The 20000-nt window shown below is 44.3% G+C and overlaps 2 protein-coding genes across 2 annotated transcripts in view; both read left to right on the top strand.

Annotated features, from left to right (window-relative positions):
* The window catches only part of uso1 (USO1 vesicle transport factor), a 35212-nt gene extending 24561 nt beyond the window's left edge, over positions 1-10651 (top strand). Inside the window, exons 20-25 of the mRNA XM_046871226.1 lie at positions 139-293; positions 475-540; positions 664-762; positions 9087-9176; positions 9276-9491; positions 9768-10651. Of these exons, the coding sequence (XP_046727182.1) occupies positions 139-293; positions 475-540; positions 664-762; positions 9087-9176; positions 9276-9491; positions 9768-9857 (716 nt within the window). The 3' untranslated portion in view covers positions 9858-10651. The remainder of the gene's footprint in view (positions 1-138; positions 294-474; positions 541-663; positions 763-9086; positions 9177-9275; positions 9492-9767) is intronic.
* An 8967-nt stretch (positions 10652-19618) lies between these two features.
* coro2aa (coronin 2Aa) overlaps positions 19619-20000 on the top strand; it is a 44919-nt gene continuing 44537 nt past the window's right edge. Inside the window, exon 1 of the mRNA XM_046835443.1 lies at positions 19619-19974. The gene's annotated coding sequence lies outside the window, so the exon portion shown is untranslated. The remainder of the gene's footprint in view (positions 19975-20000) is intronic.

A 20000-nucleotide genomic window follows, 5' to 3' on the forward strand; every position in this document is an offset into this window, starting at 1 on the left:
TGCAACTTTACAACACTCTCGATCTCAAGCACTTAGAGGAAGTGTATTGTTCCAGAATCTATGTGTATCGTTCAGTATTCTGAATGTTTTTTCAGACTGTGTGTGTGTGTGTGTGTGTGTGTGTGTGTGTGTGTGTAGGCAAAGACGGTGCAGGGTCTCAGGGTGATGTTCAGGTAAATGGTGTTCAGGTAGAGGAGCTCACTGCCCTCAGAGTGGAGCTGGAGGAGTTACGCACACAACACACACTGCTGCAGACACAACTCACTGAGAAGGACACACTCATCACCAGCCTGGTCAGTATATCTGTGTGTGTGTGTGTGTGTGTGTGTGTGTGTGTGTGTGTGTGTGTGTGTGTGTGTGTGTGAAAGTTTTGTACGGTCTTCTAATGATGCACTTTAATGCTATTTTAATGCTTTTTTTGTTTGTACTTTCGTGTGTGTGTGTGTGTGTGTGTGTGTGTGTGTGTGTGCGCAGAAATCAGAAGTAGCTCAGACATCAGAAGGATCAGCACCTGCATCAGACAACACAAAACTACTAAAGGTACAAGCGACACCTCTCACTCATTGTCTGTCTGTCTCTGTCTCTTTGCCTCTATCGGTGTCTGTGTTTCTTTTCGTGTGTGTGTGTGTGGGGAGTACTAAGTTCATGTATTTGGTTCTACAGGAAGTAGAGGCCCTGCGAGTGCAAGTTCAGAGTCAGCAGGCTGAAATCTCTCAGCTGCAGAGTGAAAGACACGCGCTGCAGCGGAGAATCCAAACCACAGTGAGCACTGATACACAAACATTTACAGCACACATGCAGACTTTACTCACCTTTACACACCATCACACACCATTACACACTATTATTCACCATTACACACCATCACACATCATCACTCTCCATTACACACCATCGCACACTATTATTAGGGCCCGAGCACCGAGGAGCAGGCCAGAATGGCCTGCACCAGAGGTGCGAAGCCCTATTGTTTTCCTTAGAATTTATTTATTTATTTTTTTTTATTTTTTTTACACACATTGGCAATTTGGGGTTCCTTAACATACTCGAAAACTCTTGAAATTTGGCACACGTCAGAGTCCTTTGTCACTAGGGCCTTAGAAAGGCTGGTATACAGGCGTGGCAGGGGGGCTCTGTAGCGCCCCCTGTAATTCAAAACCAAACATTCGTGCACAGATCGGGCAATTATGTTCGCACATGTACGAGAGTTGGTACGCATATAGATCTCATCGAGCCGAACAACTTTCGCCCTCTAAACTATGAGCTACGCCCAACAGGAAGTCAGCCATTTTGGTTTGTTTTATAAGTGCATGCGGTGAACTTTTAAATACTCCTCCTAGGGAATTCATGCGATTGACATCAAAGCGTGGCGAACATGATGCGAGACATTGCACTTGCTAAATTGCGAAGGGATTTTTGATATTTTGAACGGTGCTGCCATGGCGAGGCGACAAATTCGGGGAACAGGAAGTGTTTAATATCTAAAGCAAAAAAATGTCTTATTCAGATGACACGCTGTGTATATGTTCTGCCAAGGATTCCGATCGCATCGATGTGCCTATTGTGAATCTCGGACATAGCGCCACCAACAGGCGCCAGGAAGTGTGTCAGTCACAAAAGGTGGATTTTTTGACAGTTGCATGTGGTGAACTTTTAAATACTCCTCCCAGGATATTTATGCGATTGACACCAAACGTGGTCAACATGATGCTGAGACATTGTAGATAATAAATTGCGAAGGAATTTTTAATATCTCGAACGCCGTTCCCATGGCAACGCCTCAAACTTTACTTTCATTTTCAGGCGTATTTAAGCATTTGGCATGCACTTTGTGTGCCTTAACATGCTCAAAAACACCGGATATTTGGCACAGACGTCAAAGTCGTCTGCCATTAGGACCGGTCAAAGGCTGGAACATAGGCGTGGCAATAGGGCTCTGTAGCGCCCCCTGTAATGTAAAAACAAATATTGGTGCACAGATCAGGCAAACATGTACGCACATGAACGAGAGTTGGTAGGCATATAGATCTCATCGACCCGAACAACTTTCACAATCAAACCTATTAGCTCCGCCCAACAGTAAGTCGGCCATTTTGGATGGTTTCAAAAGTGCATGTGGTGAACTTTTAAATACTCCTCCTAGAATTCATGCGATTGACATCAAACATGGTGAACATGATGCGAGACATTGCACTTGCTAAATTGTGAAGGGATTTTTTTATATTTTGAACGGTGCTGCCATGGCGAGGCGACAAATTTATGGCGAATTCAGAGAAACAGGAAGTGTCTAATATCTAAAGCAAAAATGTCTTATTCAGATGACACGCTGTGTATATGTTCTGCCAAGGATTCCGATTGCATCGGTGTGCCTATTGTGAATCTTGGACATAGCGCCACCAACAGGCGCCAGGAAGTGTGTCAGTCACAAAAGGTGGATTTTTTGACAGTTGCATGTGGTGAACTTTTAAATACTCCTCCTAGGATATTCATGCGATGGCGAGACATTGTAGATGATAATTTGCAAAGTGATTTTTGATATCTCGAACGCTGTTCTCATGGCAACGCGTCAAACTTAACTTTAATTTGAGGCATATTTAAGGCTTTTGGCATGCTAAGATTAACTTGAAATTTGACACATACATCACATTTGTCGGCTGTTAGGTGAGGACAAAAAGGTCGGACAAGAGTGTGTCTCTTAAGTGTCTCACTAGCGCCCCCGTTTGTTTTAAATGTGGGGTTTCTTTTACCCACAGTCCCCAAATAGGTCAGTAACAACATAAAATAGTCCACTGATATTTACCCACTTGATGCACTTGCCCACCGTGCATTGTTTTCTGGGAGGCACCGTATAGCGATACACAAATGTGCGAGGGCCCGCCATCGCTGCTTGCAGCTATATTTAGGGCCCGAGCACCGAGGAGCAGGCCAGAATGGCCTGCACCAGAGGTGCGAAGCCCTATTGTTTTCCTTAGAATTTATTATTTTTTTTAATTTTTTAATTTTTTTTATTTTTTACACACATTGGTCATTAGAGGTCCCTTACCATACTCGAAAACTCTTGAAATTTGGCACACACGTCAGAGTCCTTTGTCACTAGGGCCTTAGAAAGGCTGGTATACAGGCGTGGCAGGGGGGGCTCTGTGGCACCCCCTGTAATTAAAAAACAAACATTCGTGCACAGATCGGGCAATTATGTACACACATGTACGAGAGTTGGTACGCATATAGACCTCATCGAGCCGAACAACTTTCGCCCTCTAAACTATGAGCTACGCCCAACAGGAAGTCAGCCATTTTGGTTTGTTTTATAAGTGCATGCGGTGAACTTTTAAATACTCCTCCTAGGGAATTCATGCGATTGACATCAAACGTGGCGAACATGATGGCGAGACATTGGACTTGCTAAATTGCGAAGGGATTTTTGATATTTCGAACGGTGCTGCCATGGCGAGGCGACAAATTTATGGCGAATTTGGAGAACAGGAAGTGTTTAATATCTAGAGTAAAAAATGTGTTATTCGGACGACAAGCGGTGTGTATGTTCGCCAAGGATTCCGATCGCATCGATGTGCCTATTGTGAATCTCGGACATAGCGCCACCAACAGGCGCCAGGAAGTGTGTCAGTCACAAAAGGTGGATTTTTTGACAGTTGCATGTGGTGAACTTTTAAATACTCCTTCCAGGATATTTATGCGATTGACACCAAACGTGGTCAACATGATGCCGAGACATTGTAGATGATAAATTGCGAAGGGATTTTTGATATCTTGAACACCGTTCCCATGGCAACGCCTCAAACTTTACTTTTATTTCAGGCATATTTAAGCATTTGGCATGCACTTTGTGTGTCTTAACATGCTCGAAAACACCGGAGATTTGACACAGACGTCAAAATCGTCTGCCATTAGGACCGGTCGAAGACTGGAACATAGGCGTGGCAATAGGGCTCTGTAGCGCCCCCTGTAATGCAAAAACAAATATCGGTGCACAGATGGGGCAAACATGTACACACATGTAAGAGAGTTGGTATGCATATAGATCTCATCGACCCGAACAACTTTCAACTTTTTGATATTTTGAACGGTGCTGCCGTGGCGAGGCGACAAATTTATGGCGAATTCAGTGAAAAAGTTAGTGTCTAATATCTAAAGCAAAAAATGTCTTATTTGGATGACATGCTGTGTATATGTTCGGACAAGGATTCCGATCGCACCAACAGGCGCCAGGAAGTGTGTCAGTCACAAAAGGTGGATTTTTTGACAGTTGCATGTGGTGAACTTTTAAATACTCCTCCCAGGATATTTATGCGATTGACACCAAAAGTGGTCAACATGATGCCGAGACATTGTAGATGATAAATTGAGGAGGAATTTTTGATATATCAAACGCTGTTCCCATAGCAACGCGTCAAACTTTACTTTCATTTTCAGGCGTAATTAAGCACTTGGCATGCACTTTGAGTGCCTTAACATGCTCAAAAACACCGGAGATTAGGCACAGACGTGGCAGTAGGGCTCTGTAGCGCCCCCTGTAATGCAAAAAAAATGATCGGTGCACAAATTGGGCAAACATGTACGCACATGTACAAGAGTTGGTATGCATATAGATCTCATAGACCGAACAACTTTCACAATCAAACCTATTAGCTCCGCCCAACAGGAAGTCGGCCATGTTGGGTTGTTTTATAAGTGCATGCGGTGAACTTTTAAATACTCCTCCTAGAATATTCATGCGATTGACACCAAACTTAAGCAACATGATGCGAGACATTGTAGATGATAAACTGCAATGTGATTTTTGATATCTCGAACGCTGTTCTCATGGCAACGCGTCAAACTTAACTTTAATTTGAGGCATATTTAAGGCTTTTGGCATGTTAAGATTAACTTGAAATTTGACACATACATCACATTTGTCGGCTGTTAGGTGTGGACAAAAAAGTCGGACAAGTGTGTGTCTCTTAAGTGTCTCACTAGCGCCCCCGTTTGTTTTAAATGTGGGGTTTCTTTTACCCACAGTCCCCAAATAGGTCAGTAACAACATACAATAGTCCACTGATATTTACCCACTTGATGCACTTGCCCACCGTGCATTGTTTTCTGGGAGGCACCGTATAGCGATACACAAATGTGCGAGGGCCCGCCATCGCTGCTTGCAGCAATGTTTCATTATTATTACTATTATTCGCTATTCACACCGTTACTCACCCATACACACCGCTATTCACCAATACACACCACTACTCTCCAATACACACCGCTACTCTCCAATACACACGCTACTCTCCATTACACACCACTACTCTCCAATACACACCGCTACTCACCAATACACACCGTTACTCACCAATACACACCGCTACTCAACCATACACACCGCTACTCAACCATACACACACTACTCACCAATACACACCGCTACTCCTTTACACACGGTACTCTCCTTTACACACTACTCTCCTTTACACACCGCTACTCTCCTTTACACACCACTACTCACCAATACACACCGCTACTCTCCTTTACACACCGCTACTAACAAGTACACACGCTACTCTCCTTTACACACCGCTACTCTCCTTTACACCGCTACTCACCAATACACACACGCTACTCACCCATACACACCGCTACTCAACCATACACACTGCTACTCAACCATACACACGCTACTCAACCATACACACGCTACTCAACCATTACACACCACTACTCAACCATACACGCTACTCTCCAATACACGCCGCTACTCTCCTTTACACACTGCTACTCTCCTTTACACACCGCTACTCAACCATACACACCGCTACTCTTCTTTACACACCACTACTCACCAATACACACGCTACTCACCAATACACACCGCTACTCTCCTATACAAACCGCTACTCAACCATACACACCGCTACTCTTCTTTACACACCACTACTCACCAATACACACCGCTACTCACCAATACACACCGCTACTCTCCTATACAAACCGCTACTCTCCTTTACACACCGCTACTCAACCATACACACCGCTACTCTTCTTTACACACCACTACTCAACCATACACACCGCTACTCACCAATACACACCGCTACTCTCCTATACAAACCGCTACTCTCCTTTACACACCGCTACTCAACCATACACACCGCTACTCTCCATTACACACCGCTACTCTCCATTACACACCGCTACTTACCAATACACACCGCTACTCAACCATACACACCGCTACTCACCATTACACACCGCTACTCACCATTACACACCGCTACTCACCATACACACCGCTACTCAACCATACACACCGCTTACTCAACCATACACACCGCTACTCAACCATACACACCGCTACTCAACCATACACACCGCTACTCAACCATACACACCGCTACTCAACCATACACACCGCTACTCACCAATACACACTGCCACTCTCCTATACACACCGCTACTCACCGCTACTCACCAATACACACCGCTACTCACCAATACACCGCTACTCACAATACAAACCGCTACTCTCCTTTACACACTGCTACTCTCCTTACACACTGCTACTCACCCATCCACACACCGCTACTCAACCATCCACACACCGCTACTCAACCATACACACCGTTACTCACCAATACACACGGTACTCTCCTTTACACACGGTACTCTCCTTTACACACCGCTACTCTCCTTTACACACCGCTACTCTCCTTTACACACTACTCACCAATACACGCTACTCTCCTTTACACACCGCTACTAACAAGTACACACGCTACTCTCCTTTACACACTACTCACCATTACACACGCTACTCACCCATACACACCGCTACTCAACCATACACACTGCTACTCAACCATACACACCGCTACTCAACCATACACACGCTACTCTCCAATACACACCGCTATTCACCAATACACGCTACTCTCCAATACACACCGCTACTCAACCATACACACCGCTACTCTTCTTTACACACCACTACTCACCAATACACACCGCTACTCACCAATACACACCGCTACTCTCCTATACAAACCGCTACTCTCCTTTACACACCGCTACTCAACCATACACACCGCTACTCTTCTTTACACACCACTACTCAACCATACACACCGCTACTCACCAATACACACCGCTACTCTCCTATACAAACCGCTACTCTCCTTTACACACCGCTACTCAACCATACACACCGCTACTCTCCATTACACACCGCTACTTACCAATACACACCGCTATTTACCAATACACACCGCTACTCAACCATACACACCGCTACTCACCATTACACACCGCTACTCAACCATACACACCGCTACTCAACCATACACACCGCTACTCAACCATACACACCGCTACTCACCATTACACACCGCTACTCAACCATACACACCGCTACTCAACCATACACAACTCAACCATACACACCGCTACTCAACCATACACACCGCTACTCAACCATACACACTGCCACTCTCCTATACACACTGCCACTCTCCTATACACACCGCTACTCACCGCTACTCACCAATACACACCGCTACTCACCAATACACACCGCTACTCACAATACAAACCGCTACTCTCCTTTACACACTGCTACTCACCAATACACACCGCTACTCAACCATCCACACACCGCTACTCAACCATCCACACACCGCTACTCAACCATACACACCGTTACTCACCAATACACACGGTACTCTCCTTTACACACCGCTACTCTCCTATACAAACCGCTACTCTCCTTTACACACCGCTACTCTCCTTTACACCGCTACTCACCATTACACACCGCTACTCTCCTTTACACACCACTACTCACCAATACACCGCTACTCTCCTTTACACACCGCTACTCTCCATTACACACCGCTACTCACCCATACACACCGCTACTCAACCATACACACCGCTACTCAACCATACACAACTCAACCATACACACACGCTACTCAACCATACACAGCTACTCAACCATACACCGCTACTCTCCAATACACACCGCTACTCTCCTTTACACACCGCTACTCAACCATACACACCGCTACTCTTCTTTACACACCACTACTCACCAATACACACCGCTACTCACCAATACACACCGCTACTCTCCTATACAAACCGCTACTCTCCTTTACACACCGCTACTCAACCATACACACCGCTACTCTTCTTTACACACCACTACTCAACCATACACACCGCTACTCACCAATACACACCGCTACTCTCCTATACAAACCGCTACTCTCCTTTACACACCGCTACTCAACCATACACACCGCTACTCTCCATTACACACCGCTACTTACCAATACACACCGCTACTTACCAATACACACCGCTACTCAACCATACACACCGCTACTCACCATTACACACCGCTACTCAACCATACACACCGCTACTCAACCATACACACCGCTACTCAACCATACACACCGCTACTCACCATTACACACCGCTACTCAACCATACACACCGCTACTCAACCATACACAACTCAACCATACACACCGCTACTCAACCATACACACCGCTACTCAACCATACACACTGCCACTCTCCTATACACACTGCCACTCTCCTATACACACCGCTACTCACCGCTACTCACCAATACACACCGCTACTCACCAATACACACCGCTACTCACAATACAAACCGCTACTCTCCTTTACACACCGCTACTCCTTTACACACGCTACTCAACCATACACACCGCTACTCAACCATCCACACACCGCTACTCAACCATCCACACACCGCTACTCAACCATCCACACACCGCTACTCACCAATACACACCGCTACTCAACCATTACACACCGCTACTCACCATTACACACCACTACTCACCATTACACACCGCTACTCACCATTACACACCACTACTCACCATTACACACCGCTACTCACCATCACACACCGCTACTCTGCTTTACACACCGCTACTCTGCTTTACACACCGCTACTCACCAATACACACCGCTACTCGCCAATACACACCGCTACTCACCATTACACACCAATACCAAGAAAGGTTAATCTTATCTTACACTGTTTTTTGTCTCAGTCGGGTTCTGGCAGTGAAGCAGAAATAGTGAAACTCAGTGAGCTGGAGCAGAGATTATCCACACAGACAGCAGAAACACATCGACTGCAGGTCTGTTTCTCAAACACACACACCTTTATTCGTTTTCTCTTGTGTTCATTGTTTAATTTCTGTTCCGTGTGTGTGTGTGTGTGTGTGTGTGTGATTCAGGAGGAGGTCCGGTCTCACTCGGAGAGCAGGGCACAGTTGGAGAAGGAGTTAGCAGAGGCTAACAGCACGGTAGCGATCCTGCAGACAGAGAAATCTAAACTGCAGCAGGAAGTGAGCGAGTCGAAAAAGGAGCAGGACGACCTGCTGGTGCTCCTCGCAGATCAGGACCAGAAGATCTTCTCCCTGAAACAGAGACTTAAAAACCTCGGAGAGACGGTGAACACATCTGCATTATTTACTGCTCCTGTCTCTTACCTCTGTCCTGCCTCTTTTCTGTTTTACCTCTTATCTCTGTCTTTCCTCCCTCTTGCCTCTTACCACACTCCTGTCTCTGTCCTGCCTCTTGTCTCTGTCCTGCCTCTTACCTCTGCCTTGCCTCTAACCCCTGCCCTGCCTTTAACCTCTGCCCCATCTCTGTCAGCTCTTTCCTCCATTTCTGCCCTTGTCCAAGTGAGCTTGTCAGGATTAACGAATGCGTCTGTCTCTCCGCAGATTGAGGATGAGGATGATCTGGATGCCAGGGACCAGTCTGATGAAGATGATGATGAAGAAGATGAAGAAGATGATGGAGAGACTGAGTAGATTTCAGGGAAATAAAGAAGTTTTAATCCCGACACTAATGAGATGAGCTCCAACTTCTTGCCGCAGAATCCTGTTAATTTTTATCTTTTATCTGTTGACTTTCTGTTAGCGATGTCGCTTCACCGCCATGTTGGTTCGTTTTTTTTCTTAGAACAATGTTTAATGAAACGGCTCATTAAAAAAGCTAATGTGGCTAACAGTGACTGGAATCTAATAGCTACCAAATAGCATGCTACCTGCTGAGTATTTCCTTTATTTTTTTTTAATTCATTCACTTAATCATTGTTAGCGGAGAATAGTTCCACGAAGCTGGTGCTGCTAACGAGTAGCGTAGCCACCAATCAGGAAATGCTGCTATCTGCCCTTTTTCATTCACTCATTAGCAACATTAGCAGTTTCAAATCAATCAAATATAATTCGGATAAATAACAAATATCTTACTACTTTATAATTGCTAAGTGCTAGCAATTGTACATTAGCATAAATTAATTTGCATATTTGCATTCGTTCATTGCTAGCAACGTTACCATTTGGAGCTAAACTAAATATATTTAAATTGACATCCAGTTAAATGATGCTAATGTTGCTATCAGTGAAGGTTCCAGTGTCAGGCGTGAGGTTGCTGTAATTGTGAGCTGAAAGCACGCTGGAGCTTCCCCGTGTATTTGTACATTTGGAGAACAGAAACTCGTCTGTAAGATACGTACAGAAAATTGAACTGTGAATAAATTAGAGTTCTGTTTAAATGCTAATGTTGCTAACAATAAATATGTGTTTAACCCACTGATCAGCAAGAAAAGTGTTGTGTTTAATTTGTTAGTAAAATTAGTGTGTTTGAGCAAATCATCACAGTGTAGAAATAAATATATACACAGGTCACTTGAAGTGCTAATGAGGCGCTAATAAAGTCCAACGAAGTTCTAATTAAAGTGCAAAAAGCTCTAACGAAGTGTTAAAGCTGTAATGAAACGCTAGTAAAGCCCTTTGGAGGTGTAACAAGCTTTACTGAGGCTTTAAGCTTTTATGAAGCTCTTATGATGCTGTAATGAGGCTACATGAATGCCTGGATGGAGGTTCTAGTTGTTTGAAGCTCTAATCTTCTGCTGAAGCTGTGTTGATGCTTTACTATGATACTTCTCTCAAATTCTTCTTTACTTACATCATCCAGTTCCCATGTTAATGCCTTCTGATTTTGTGTGTGCGTGCGCGTGTGCGTGTGTGTGCGTGTGCGTGCGTGTGTGTGTGTGTGTGTGTGTGTGTGTGTGTGTGTGTGTATGTTGTCTTAACACTGATGTTCTGATTTCGATCCTTGGCTTTCACCTTAGATGTGAATAATGTGAATGTGTGATATGAAGAAGCGTTCTCTTGTCTGCATGTGTACACAGATCTCAGGATCTACATTACAACAGCACGGTGGTATAATGATCATACGCACACCTTAAAACAGATTACTCGAAAATTACAACGTAAATGGTGTCAAACCAAATTAACAGTATTTTAAATAGCCTCAAGCTATACAAGTTTCCTCAAACAGATCATTCCAGAGGGAATTAAACCCGTTTAAAAATAATAAACTCTTCCATTAGCACTGGTTTTGTACCTAAATCCTTCAAACTGCAGTTATCAACCCCCTAATTAAGAAACCTTACCTTCACCCTGTCAGCTGTCCAACTACAGACCAATATCAAACCTCCCCTTTATCTCCAAGATTTTAGAAAAGGTTGTAGCACAGCAGTTCTGCTCACATCTACTGAGGAACAACATTTATGAAATGTATCATTCAGGATTTCGGCCTCATCATTGCGAAGAGATCACACTATCCTGATTTTAGGCTTGAGAACGTTGTTGGAATAAAGGGAACATCTCTCTCCTGGCTCAGGTCTTATCAGACTGGTATCAGTTTGTTGATGTAAATGGTGAGTTCTCCACACTCTCTGAGGTAAAGTTTGGTGTTCCTCAAGGATCTGTCTTAGGCCCACTGATTTTCTCTTTATATCTCTTGCCTCTGGGTAAAATTATTCATAAACATGGGATTCGCTTCCATTGCTATGCTGATGATACACAGCTGTATATTTAAGCAAAGCCAGATGAGAGAGATCAGCTTAACAATGTTGTGTGTGAAGGACATTAATTCAAGTCAAGTTTATTTCTGTTTCACTTTTCACAACAGACACGGTCTCAAAGCAGCTTTACAGAATTAACAGTAATAATAATATGTTTAATTTATATAGCGCCTTTGCCAAGCTCAAGGACGCTTTACAAGGTACAGTATTTCAGATGATATATAGTGTAACATACATATACATATTCGTCGGACATTTGCCCAGGACGAAGGATCACATGCAGCTGCATGAGATAATAACAGAAGACAGCACTATACACAAAAACATACAGTACAAGAGATAGAACTTTACATGGTACATGAAACATACACCACATTTCAGAAAAATGAAGGACTCCTACTACATATGCATTTACTTTAAGTGGAGGTTGAAAAGGTGGGGCTTAAGCCTTGATTTAAATTCAGTCAAAGTGGTGATGGTTCTGAGTGCAGTGGGTAAGGAGTTCCATAGTGTTGGAGCAATGACAGAAAAGGATCTGCCACCCGCAGAGCATAGACGGTATCTAGGAACACATAGAAGTTCAGAATTTGAAGACCAGAGTGATCGTGGAGGAGGAAAGATGGGGGGGGGAGCATTTAGTGCCTTATAAGTGAGCAGTATGATTTTATATTTTATGCGAGATGAGACTGGAAGCCAGTGAAGATCAAATAATATAGGGGTAATGTGGGCAGATTTTTTATTGGAGGTTAACATTCTGGCAGCCGAGTTTTGTATGTACTGTAAATGTGAGATTGAGTGAGCTGATAAACCAGAGAAGAGTGAATTGCAGTAGTCGAGACGGGACGTAATCAGAGCATGCACTAATGTTTCTGCATCATTTCTGCAGATAAAAGGTTGCAGTTTGACAATGCGTTGCAGATGAAAAAAAAGACGTTTTAGAGAGGCTGCGAATATGGGCATCAAAGGATAGTGAGGGGTCGAGTATAATACCTACATTTCTAACAGTAGCTGAGGGGAAAATCGTAGTAGCATCCAGATCAAGACTAAAGTCCACAGAGTTGTTTTTTATTAGAGATGGGGGACCAGTTATCAGAATGTCGGTTTTTCCCAGATTCAGGCTAAGAAAATTTGAGTGTAGCCATTGTTTTAACTCGCTAACACAAGAGGAGAGTGAGGATTTTACATTAGGAGAATCTGGTTGACAAGCAGTATATAACTGAATATCATCAGCATAACAATTATAACTAAAACCATGTCGACGAATGATGTTGCCAAGCGGCTGAATGTACAGAATGAATAGTAGTGGGCCAAGAACAGAGCCCTGTGGGACACCCTGTTTAAGTAAGACTTGGAGATTTGGAATTGTGTATGGAGATGTGATATTGCCTGCCCGTGAGATAAGAGGAAAACCAGGATAATGCAGAGCCTGATATGCCAAATTCCGCTAAGCGGGAAAGTAAGATCTTATGACAGACAGTATCAAAGGCAGAGCTGAGGTCTAATAACAGAAGTATAGAGAAACTACCTTAGTCTCCAGTGAGTAAAAGATCATTAACAACCTTTACTAGCGCAGTTTCCGTGCTATGCCCTTGGCGGGAACCAGATTAAAAAATATCGAAGAGGTTGTTACCAGCTAGGACTGACTGCAGCTGAGAGGCCACAGCCTTTTCCATGATCTTCGATACAAATGGCAGGTTGGAAATAGGGCGGCAGTTGAATAAGTCTGCCGGGTCCAGATTAGTCTTTTTGAGTATGGGAGTAACAGCAGCAGTCTTAAGTGACACAGGTACAGTAGAGGAGATAAATGACATATTAATAAGGTGGGAGATGAGGGACCAGTGGGAGATGGGGGACCAGTGAACAGTGAAGGTGAATGGTGTGCATTTATCCCTGATGAGCACCATGGAGACCATGGAGAAAACTCCCTCAGATGTTATGAGGAAGAAACCTTGAGAGGAACCAGACTCAAAAGCAGAACCTCATCCTCATTTGGGTGACATCAAGAGTGTGATTATAGTCTTTACACACTACAGAACACTGGAGAGTGAGAACTAACATGAGCACTGGAGTGTGTGATTATGAGTGATGATCTTTCTAAAGCCTTTTACAGTCTTTATGGTGATAAAACTAGGAGCTACTGAGCAACTCATAAAATAGCTCAACATCTGAGAACATCACAGATCCAACACCAGCTTCTCCATGCCAGAGACTTTAAACACTCCAGGAGGTCCAGTGTCCAAACTCCACATGAAGTGGGATCCAATTGGCACTGGTGCGTCTCTAGATGGTTCGTGAAGTTCCTACTCGCTTGCATAGACCCACCTGCTGGACTTCTTCAAAAGATTCAAAGCTAAATTGTCAACTTCTGCACTGGACCCCTCAAAGTGTTCTATTCCTACATAAAGAAGAGGGAGGTCATTAACCTGGCCAGCAGAGGAGCAACACACCACCTCCAGTTCATTTCAAAGTTCCTAAAAGACACCCAAAGCTCACAGAGTAAGTGGACTGAGACTTGATGCCACTCTTCTTGATGAACTGTCCTTTTTGGAATGCCCTCTTTTTATCAGTCTTTTTAAAGTATGGATGTTTCTTAAACACCAGCAGGCAAATACAGTGACCTCTCTCTATTGGTCGCTGAACGAACCCAGCATTTTTTGGGCTTTTCTTGACCTGTCAGGAAATTAAAAGCTTCTTTTCTCTAAACGTTCCTCGGAAAAACATGGCCAAAGGCTTTAAGACGAAGAGACTTTGGGGGTGGGGGAATTTGACTTGGGGATCAGATTACTACGATATACACAAAAATCTCTAAACAAAGTGGCTGGGGCTCTAAACCCACAAGAGAAAGAGCTACTATGCAGCCTCCCAAACACAGGGTGGTGCAATAAATTCCTGATTCCTGATAAATGTAACAGGCTGTATGAGCGTGACAACGGAGGATCCAAATGTGAGCTTTATTTAAGATAGTGGTGATGCAGGCAGAGTCGACAAACACCCTTTTCTTCGTTTGAGGATGGATTTGGCAGATGGATTAGGGGGCAGATCTTTCTCTTATAAAGCCCCACAGTTATGGAACAGCCTTCCAATCAGTGTTCGGGACTCGGACACAGTCTCAGTGTTCAAGTCGAGGTTGAAAACGTATTTATTTAGTCAAGCCTTTTATCAGTAGATTTTTCTTAGGTAAAGGCTCAGATCTGGAGGGAACATGGATATAGAGTGTTTGGTGAACTGGTATATTTGTATGCTGTCGTCCCCTCACATTCACACGTTCACTCAGGTTTGTTGAACGGTGGTGTGGTGGGTCGTCTCTTATCCCAGAGATCCCTCATGTCTGTGTTACCTTCTGGTTCTCCCTTTTAGTTATGCTGCCATAGCGAGTCTTGCCGGAGTCCAAACTGCACAGTGACATTAACTTTCATACACCAATAGTTACACTTAATAATCCATATCCTTCTCTTCCCGTCACCCTCTCTCTCTCTCTCTCTCTCTCTTTCGGTCGAGTTAAACATGCTCCTGAGGCTCCAGTGACCACTGTTCCTGCCCCTCTCCCCTCCATGGATCTTCACACTTCTGTGCAGCTCGGGACGGTCTCTCATCAACACCTTGGGTGGTTCCATATAATTAGAACGTAGAATGGGTGCTTTTGAGGACGGATTGGACTGTAGTCGGTGTCGGCGGTCTGCTGCACTGACTCGGGAGTGCAGTTTGCTTCTGATCATCATCACTGTACCCCGCAACTTTGCATATATGCTTCAAATGGACATTTGGTGCAACCCAGATGAGGATGGGTTCCCTCTTGAGTCTGGTTCCTCTTAAGGTTTCTTCCTTTGCCATCTCGGGGAGTTTTTCCTTGCCACAGTTGCTCATCAGGGACAAACTTACTTACAAAGAACATATTTACATTTAATCACCACATTATCTGTGTAAAGCTGCTTTGAGACAATGTTCATTGTTGAAAGCGTTATACAAATAAAAATGAATTGAATTGCATTGAATTTGGACTGTAAATAATATCATCATTCTGCTACAATGTGCTCAGGACCTCCGTTTGTATGAACAGTTCTGCATGTAAGCATCATCACAAAACCTCAACACTGATGGAACTGTAATGAATGTTGAGGAGTTGTAAGGTGGAGCCACCACCTATAAAGCTTCCAGCATTTTCTACAGATGCTTAATCAGATTGAGATCTGGAGAATTTGGAGGCCTCAGCTTTGTCTGGAGCAGTGTTTAGGAGGTGTTTTGTAATATCAAACTAACATCCACAAGAAAACACCAGGTCCCAAGGTTTCCAAGCAGAACATCACCCAGAGAATCACACTGCCTTCACCAGCTTGTCCTTTTTCCGTAGTGTGTCCTGATGCTGTCTCTTCCCCAGGTGAGCCATGCCCTCACAGCCAAGAAAATCTGATTCATTAGACCAGGACATATTCTTCCATTGCTACTGTCTGAAACATTTCGGAATGGCCTTCAAATGTTTCTACAGTTGGTTCTTCGTAGTAAAGCTCAGAGTCTCCCACTGGATTTGGGATGAACATTCTTATTAGATGTTTTGCTCTGTTTTTACTTTAGAGAACTAGGACTTAATTCATGGGTGAGGTTTGTGCAGTGTAACAGAGATTTTTAGAAACGTATCAAGTTGGAATTTTTTTATTTGACTGTGTGATGGTTTTACAGCAGCTTCCTGAGAACTGTAAGTCCGTTTGTGTCCACCAGGGGGCGAACTCGGCTTACAAATACACCATTATTCGCCCAATACTGTACACTGTTATTATAATACAGCTATATGTATTGTGTGTGTGTGTGTGTGTGTGTGTGTGTGTGTGTGTGTGTGTGTGTGTGTGTGTGTGTGTGTGTGTGTGTGTGTGTGTGTTGGACATGATAGTGTAATACAGATGCTCCAGCTTTATTATGTTCTATAATTTTGTTTAAATATATAAATATGGTAAAACATTGCAGATGTTTCTGTAGACGCTGTGGTCCAGCACTGAGACATAATGCAGGTCTTTCAGCTCTTAAGTTGTTTATTTGTAAATAAAAATTTGTGAACATTTGTGACTTTATTTCAGTAATGAAACACAATGGAGGAGTAACGCGAGAATTGATGCTAATTTACATGACGAATAATAACCTACTGTAAATAAAGTGACTGAACACAGTGCTCTATTATAATGCTGTGTGTGTGTGTGTGTGTGTGTGTGTGTGTGTGTGTGTGTGTGTCTGCATCATAAAGAAGAGCATTGTCCTGATAATAAAGTGGGATTTTGTTGTTTTCACACGGTCCTCTGTCACTAAACCACACAGTCGACAGCTTCGTCCTGTTCTAATTGACCAGTCTGAAAGTGTGGAGTTTCTCCCCATGCTTCCAAACCAGCTGTGATGTTCCTCAGCCTGGACTCCAAAAAACCTCTGAAGGTGTGTGGTATCTGGCACCAAGATGTCAGCAGCAGATACTGTAAGTCCTGTGAGGTGAAGTCTCCTTCCATGTTTGTCTGGTATGTCCCACAGAAGCTTGATCGGAATGAGATCTGGGGAATTTGAACTCAAAACTTCCTTAAACAGTTCCTTCTCTTTTTCTGCAGTGTAACAGAACACAGAGATCCATGTTTTTGTCACTGGTTCACTGGTTCTCCTGCATACTGGGATAAATCCAACATCTACTGCTTTGATGCTTTGGCTCAGGTTTTTAGACATTACAGTTTGTCACTTGTTAAAGTCACTCAGATCCCCACACACTCACCCATTTTTCCTTCTTCCAACACATCAACTTCCACACCGGCTGTGTAATATATCTGCCTCGTTACACGTGGGGCTGTAACAAGATGTTTTGTCTGATTGGTCGACATCTTCATTAACAACCTCGAGCGTCGAGCTAAAACTTGTTTCTGAAGTTTCTGTGTTTTAAAATGAAAAACCTTACACTATGTTAGCTAGCTACATTCGCATCCTGGCATCCTAACGCATTTACAGAACCCTGACCAATCACAGAGCAGAAGCTGTTTAGGAATTGACTAATCAGCAGCCTTTTACACGTTTTGTTTCTATCTGTTTCTATAATTTTCTCAGTGTCATGATACAGTAATCAGGTTGTTGATGTTTATAAAAATGTAAGATTTTATGTAAATTTTTTTAAACACTAAAATTGATTCTATAATAAAGTCGGAAAGTGAACCGATAATGTAGAACAGCACGCTATAATCTAACCAATCACAGCTCTTACAGCAGTTACAGCATGCTATACTGGAACGGGACTGTTTTGAAAAGCCCAAAGGGTCCTATTTCTCAACAGAACACCCCTCAGAACACCCTTCAGGTGACTCAGGTGCCTCGGGTGAACACCCCTCAGGTGCCTCAGGTGAACACCCCTCAGATGCCTCAGGTGAACACCCCTCAGGTGACTCAGGTGAACACCCCTCAGGGGCCTCAGGTCCCTCAGGTAAACACCCCTCAGGTGACTCAGGTGAACACCCCTCAGGGGCCTCAGGTGCCTCAGGTAAACACCCCTCAGGTGACTCAGGTGAACACCCCTCAGGGGCCTCAGGTGAACACCCCTCAGGTGACTCAGGGGCCTCAGGTGAACACCCCTCAGGTGACTCAGGTAAACACCCCTCAGGGGCCTCAGGTGAACACCCCTCAGGTGACTCAGGGGCCTCAGGTGAACACCCCTCAGGTGACTCAGGGGCCTCAGGTGAACACCCCTCAGGTGACTCAGGTGAACACCCCTCAGGGGCCTCAGGTGAACACCCCTCAGGTGACTCAGGTGAACACCCCTCAGGGGCCTCAGGTGCCTCAGGTAAACACCCCTCAGGTGACTCAGGTGAACACCCCTCAGGTGACTCAGGGGGCCTCTGGTAAACACCCCTCAGGTGTTCTGAAAGCCTTAGAGTGTAAACAGCTCTGAATAAATCTTGCAAAAACATTAAAACTCATCTGTTTGACGGTTTTGAAAATAAAACCTGCAAATGTTTTGATGGAATGTGGTTTAATTATTGATGTATTTTCTTTCGAGAAGAGGTGAGGAGTTTGAGAAGGAAATGAAATGTAATTCCTGACTGATGGAGAAGGGGATAAAAAACGCACATCTCAAACAATTTTTTCAAAAATATTTTAATTACATTCAAGTTTATCTTCTTCTTCTTCACTTTCAGATTCTCCCTTTAGGGGTCACCACAGCCGATCATCATCTCCATACCCCCCAGTCCTCTCAATCTGCTTTCTCCTCTCCTTCTCCACCTTCAGCCAACAGAAGCCCAGTTTACACCAGTACCCTGTGGTTAATGATACCTGTGGTGGTTGTTGGTAACCCGGGCCTCGACCGATCCGCTATGAAGTTCTGATTCCTGATCCGTGTATTTGATTTTTCTCATGTTTTACTCTGGATGTCCTTCATAACACAAACCTCCTCATTCCTCCAGACTTGAGATACTGAGAGTCACCTGACCTGTGTAACAGTAATGACTGGGTTTATATAAAACCAAATAATAATTTGACAGGAGACACGTGCGTGTGACCTTTTTGAGATTCCACAGCAAGTCAGCACGCCTGCATGTGCGCCCTGAAAACTGACCAATCACAGGGCAGATCTCTTTCTTGGACCAATCCCAGAGCGGGATCTTCCCACAGTCGCTTCCTCAGAGTGTCAGACGTGTGCTTGGGGGCGGGGCGAGCTGGGGCGGGGCGTCGCAGTAGGCGTGGCTTTAGAGGAAAGCCAGAGCAAGGCGTGCGTATGCGCGCGCGTGTAGCCGGGTGCAGAGACACGGCGCGCGCTCATCGTTCCTTCGCCTTCTGTCTGCATCTTCACCCTCGTTACCTTCATCTTCATCATCGTCAGCACTGGATTTTATTTATTTTATTTATCCGCTTTGTCCTGACTGCAGCACGCACACACACACACACACACACACACACACACACACACACACACACACTTTCTCCGTGACTGTTTCATGAGCTCTAGAGGACACACACCGCTCCGGAAACGTGTGAGTGAAGCTCCTGGAGAACCCACAACATCCTGATCCTCTCATCTGAGCTCCCGGCGCTCGAGCTTCACAAAGGTATGGGGGGGATACCGAGTCCATGA

The sequence above is a fragment of the Silurus meridionalis genome, chromosome 2 (genome assembly GCF_014805685.1).
Source record: "Silurus meridionalis isolate SWU-2019-XX chromosome 2, ASM1480568v1, whole genome shotgun sequence".
Taxonomy (NCBI): Eukaryota; Metazoa; Chordata; class Actinopteri; order Siluriformes; family Siluridae; genus Silurus; species Silurus meridionalis.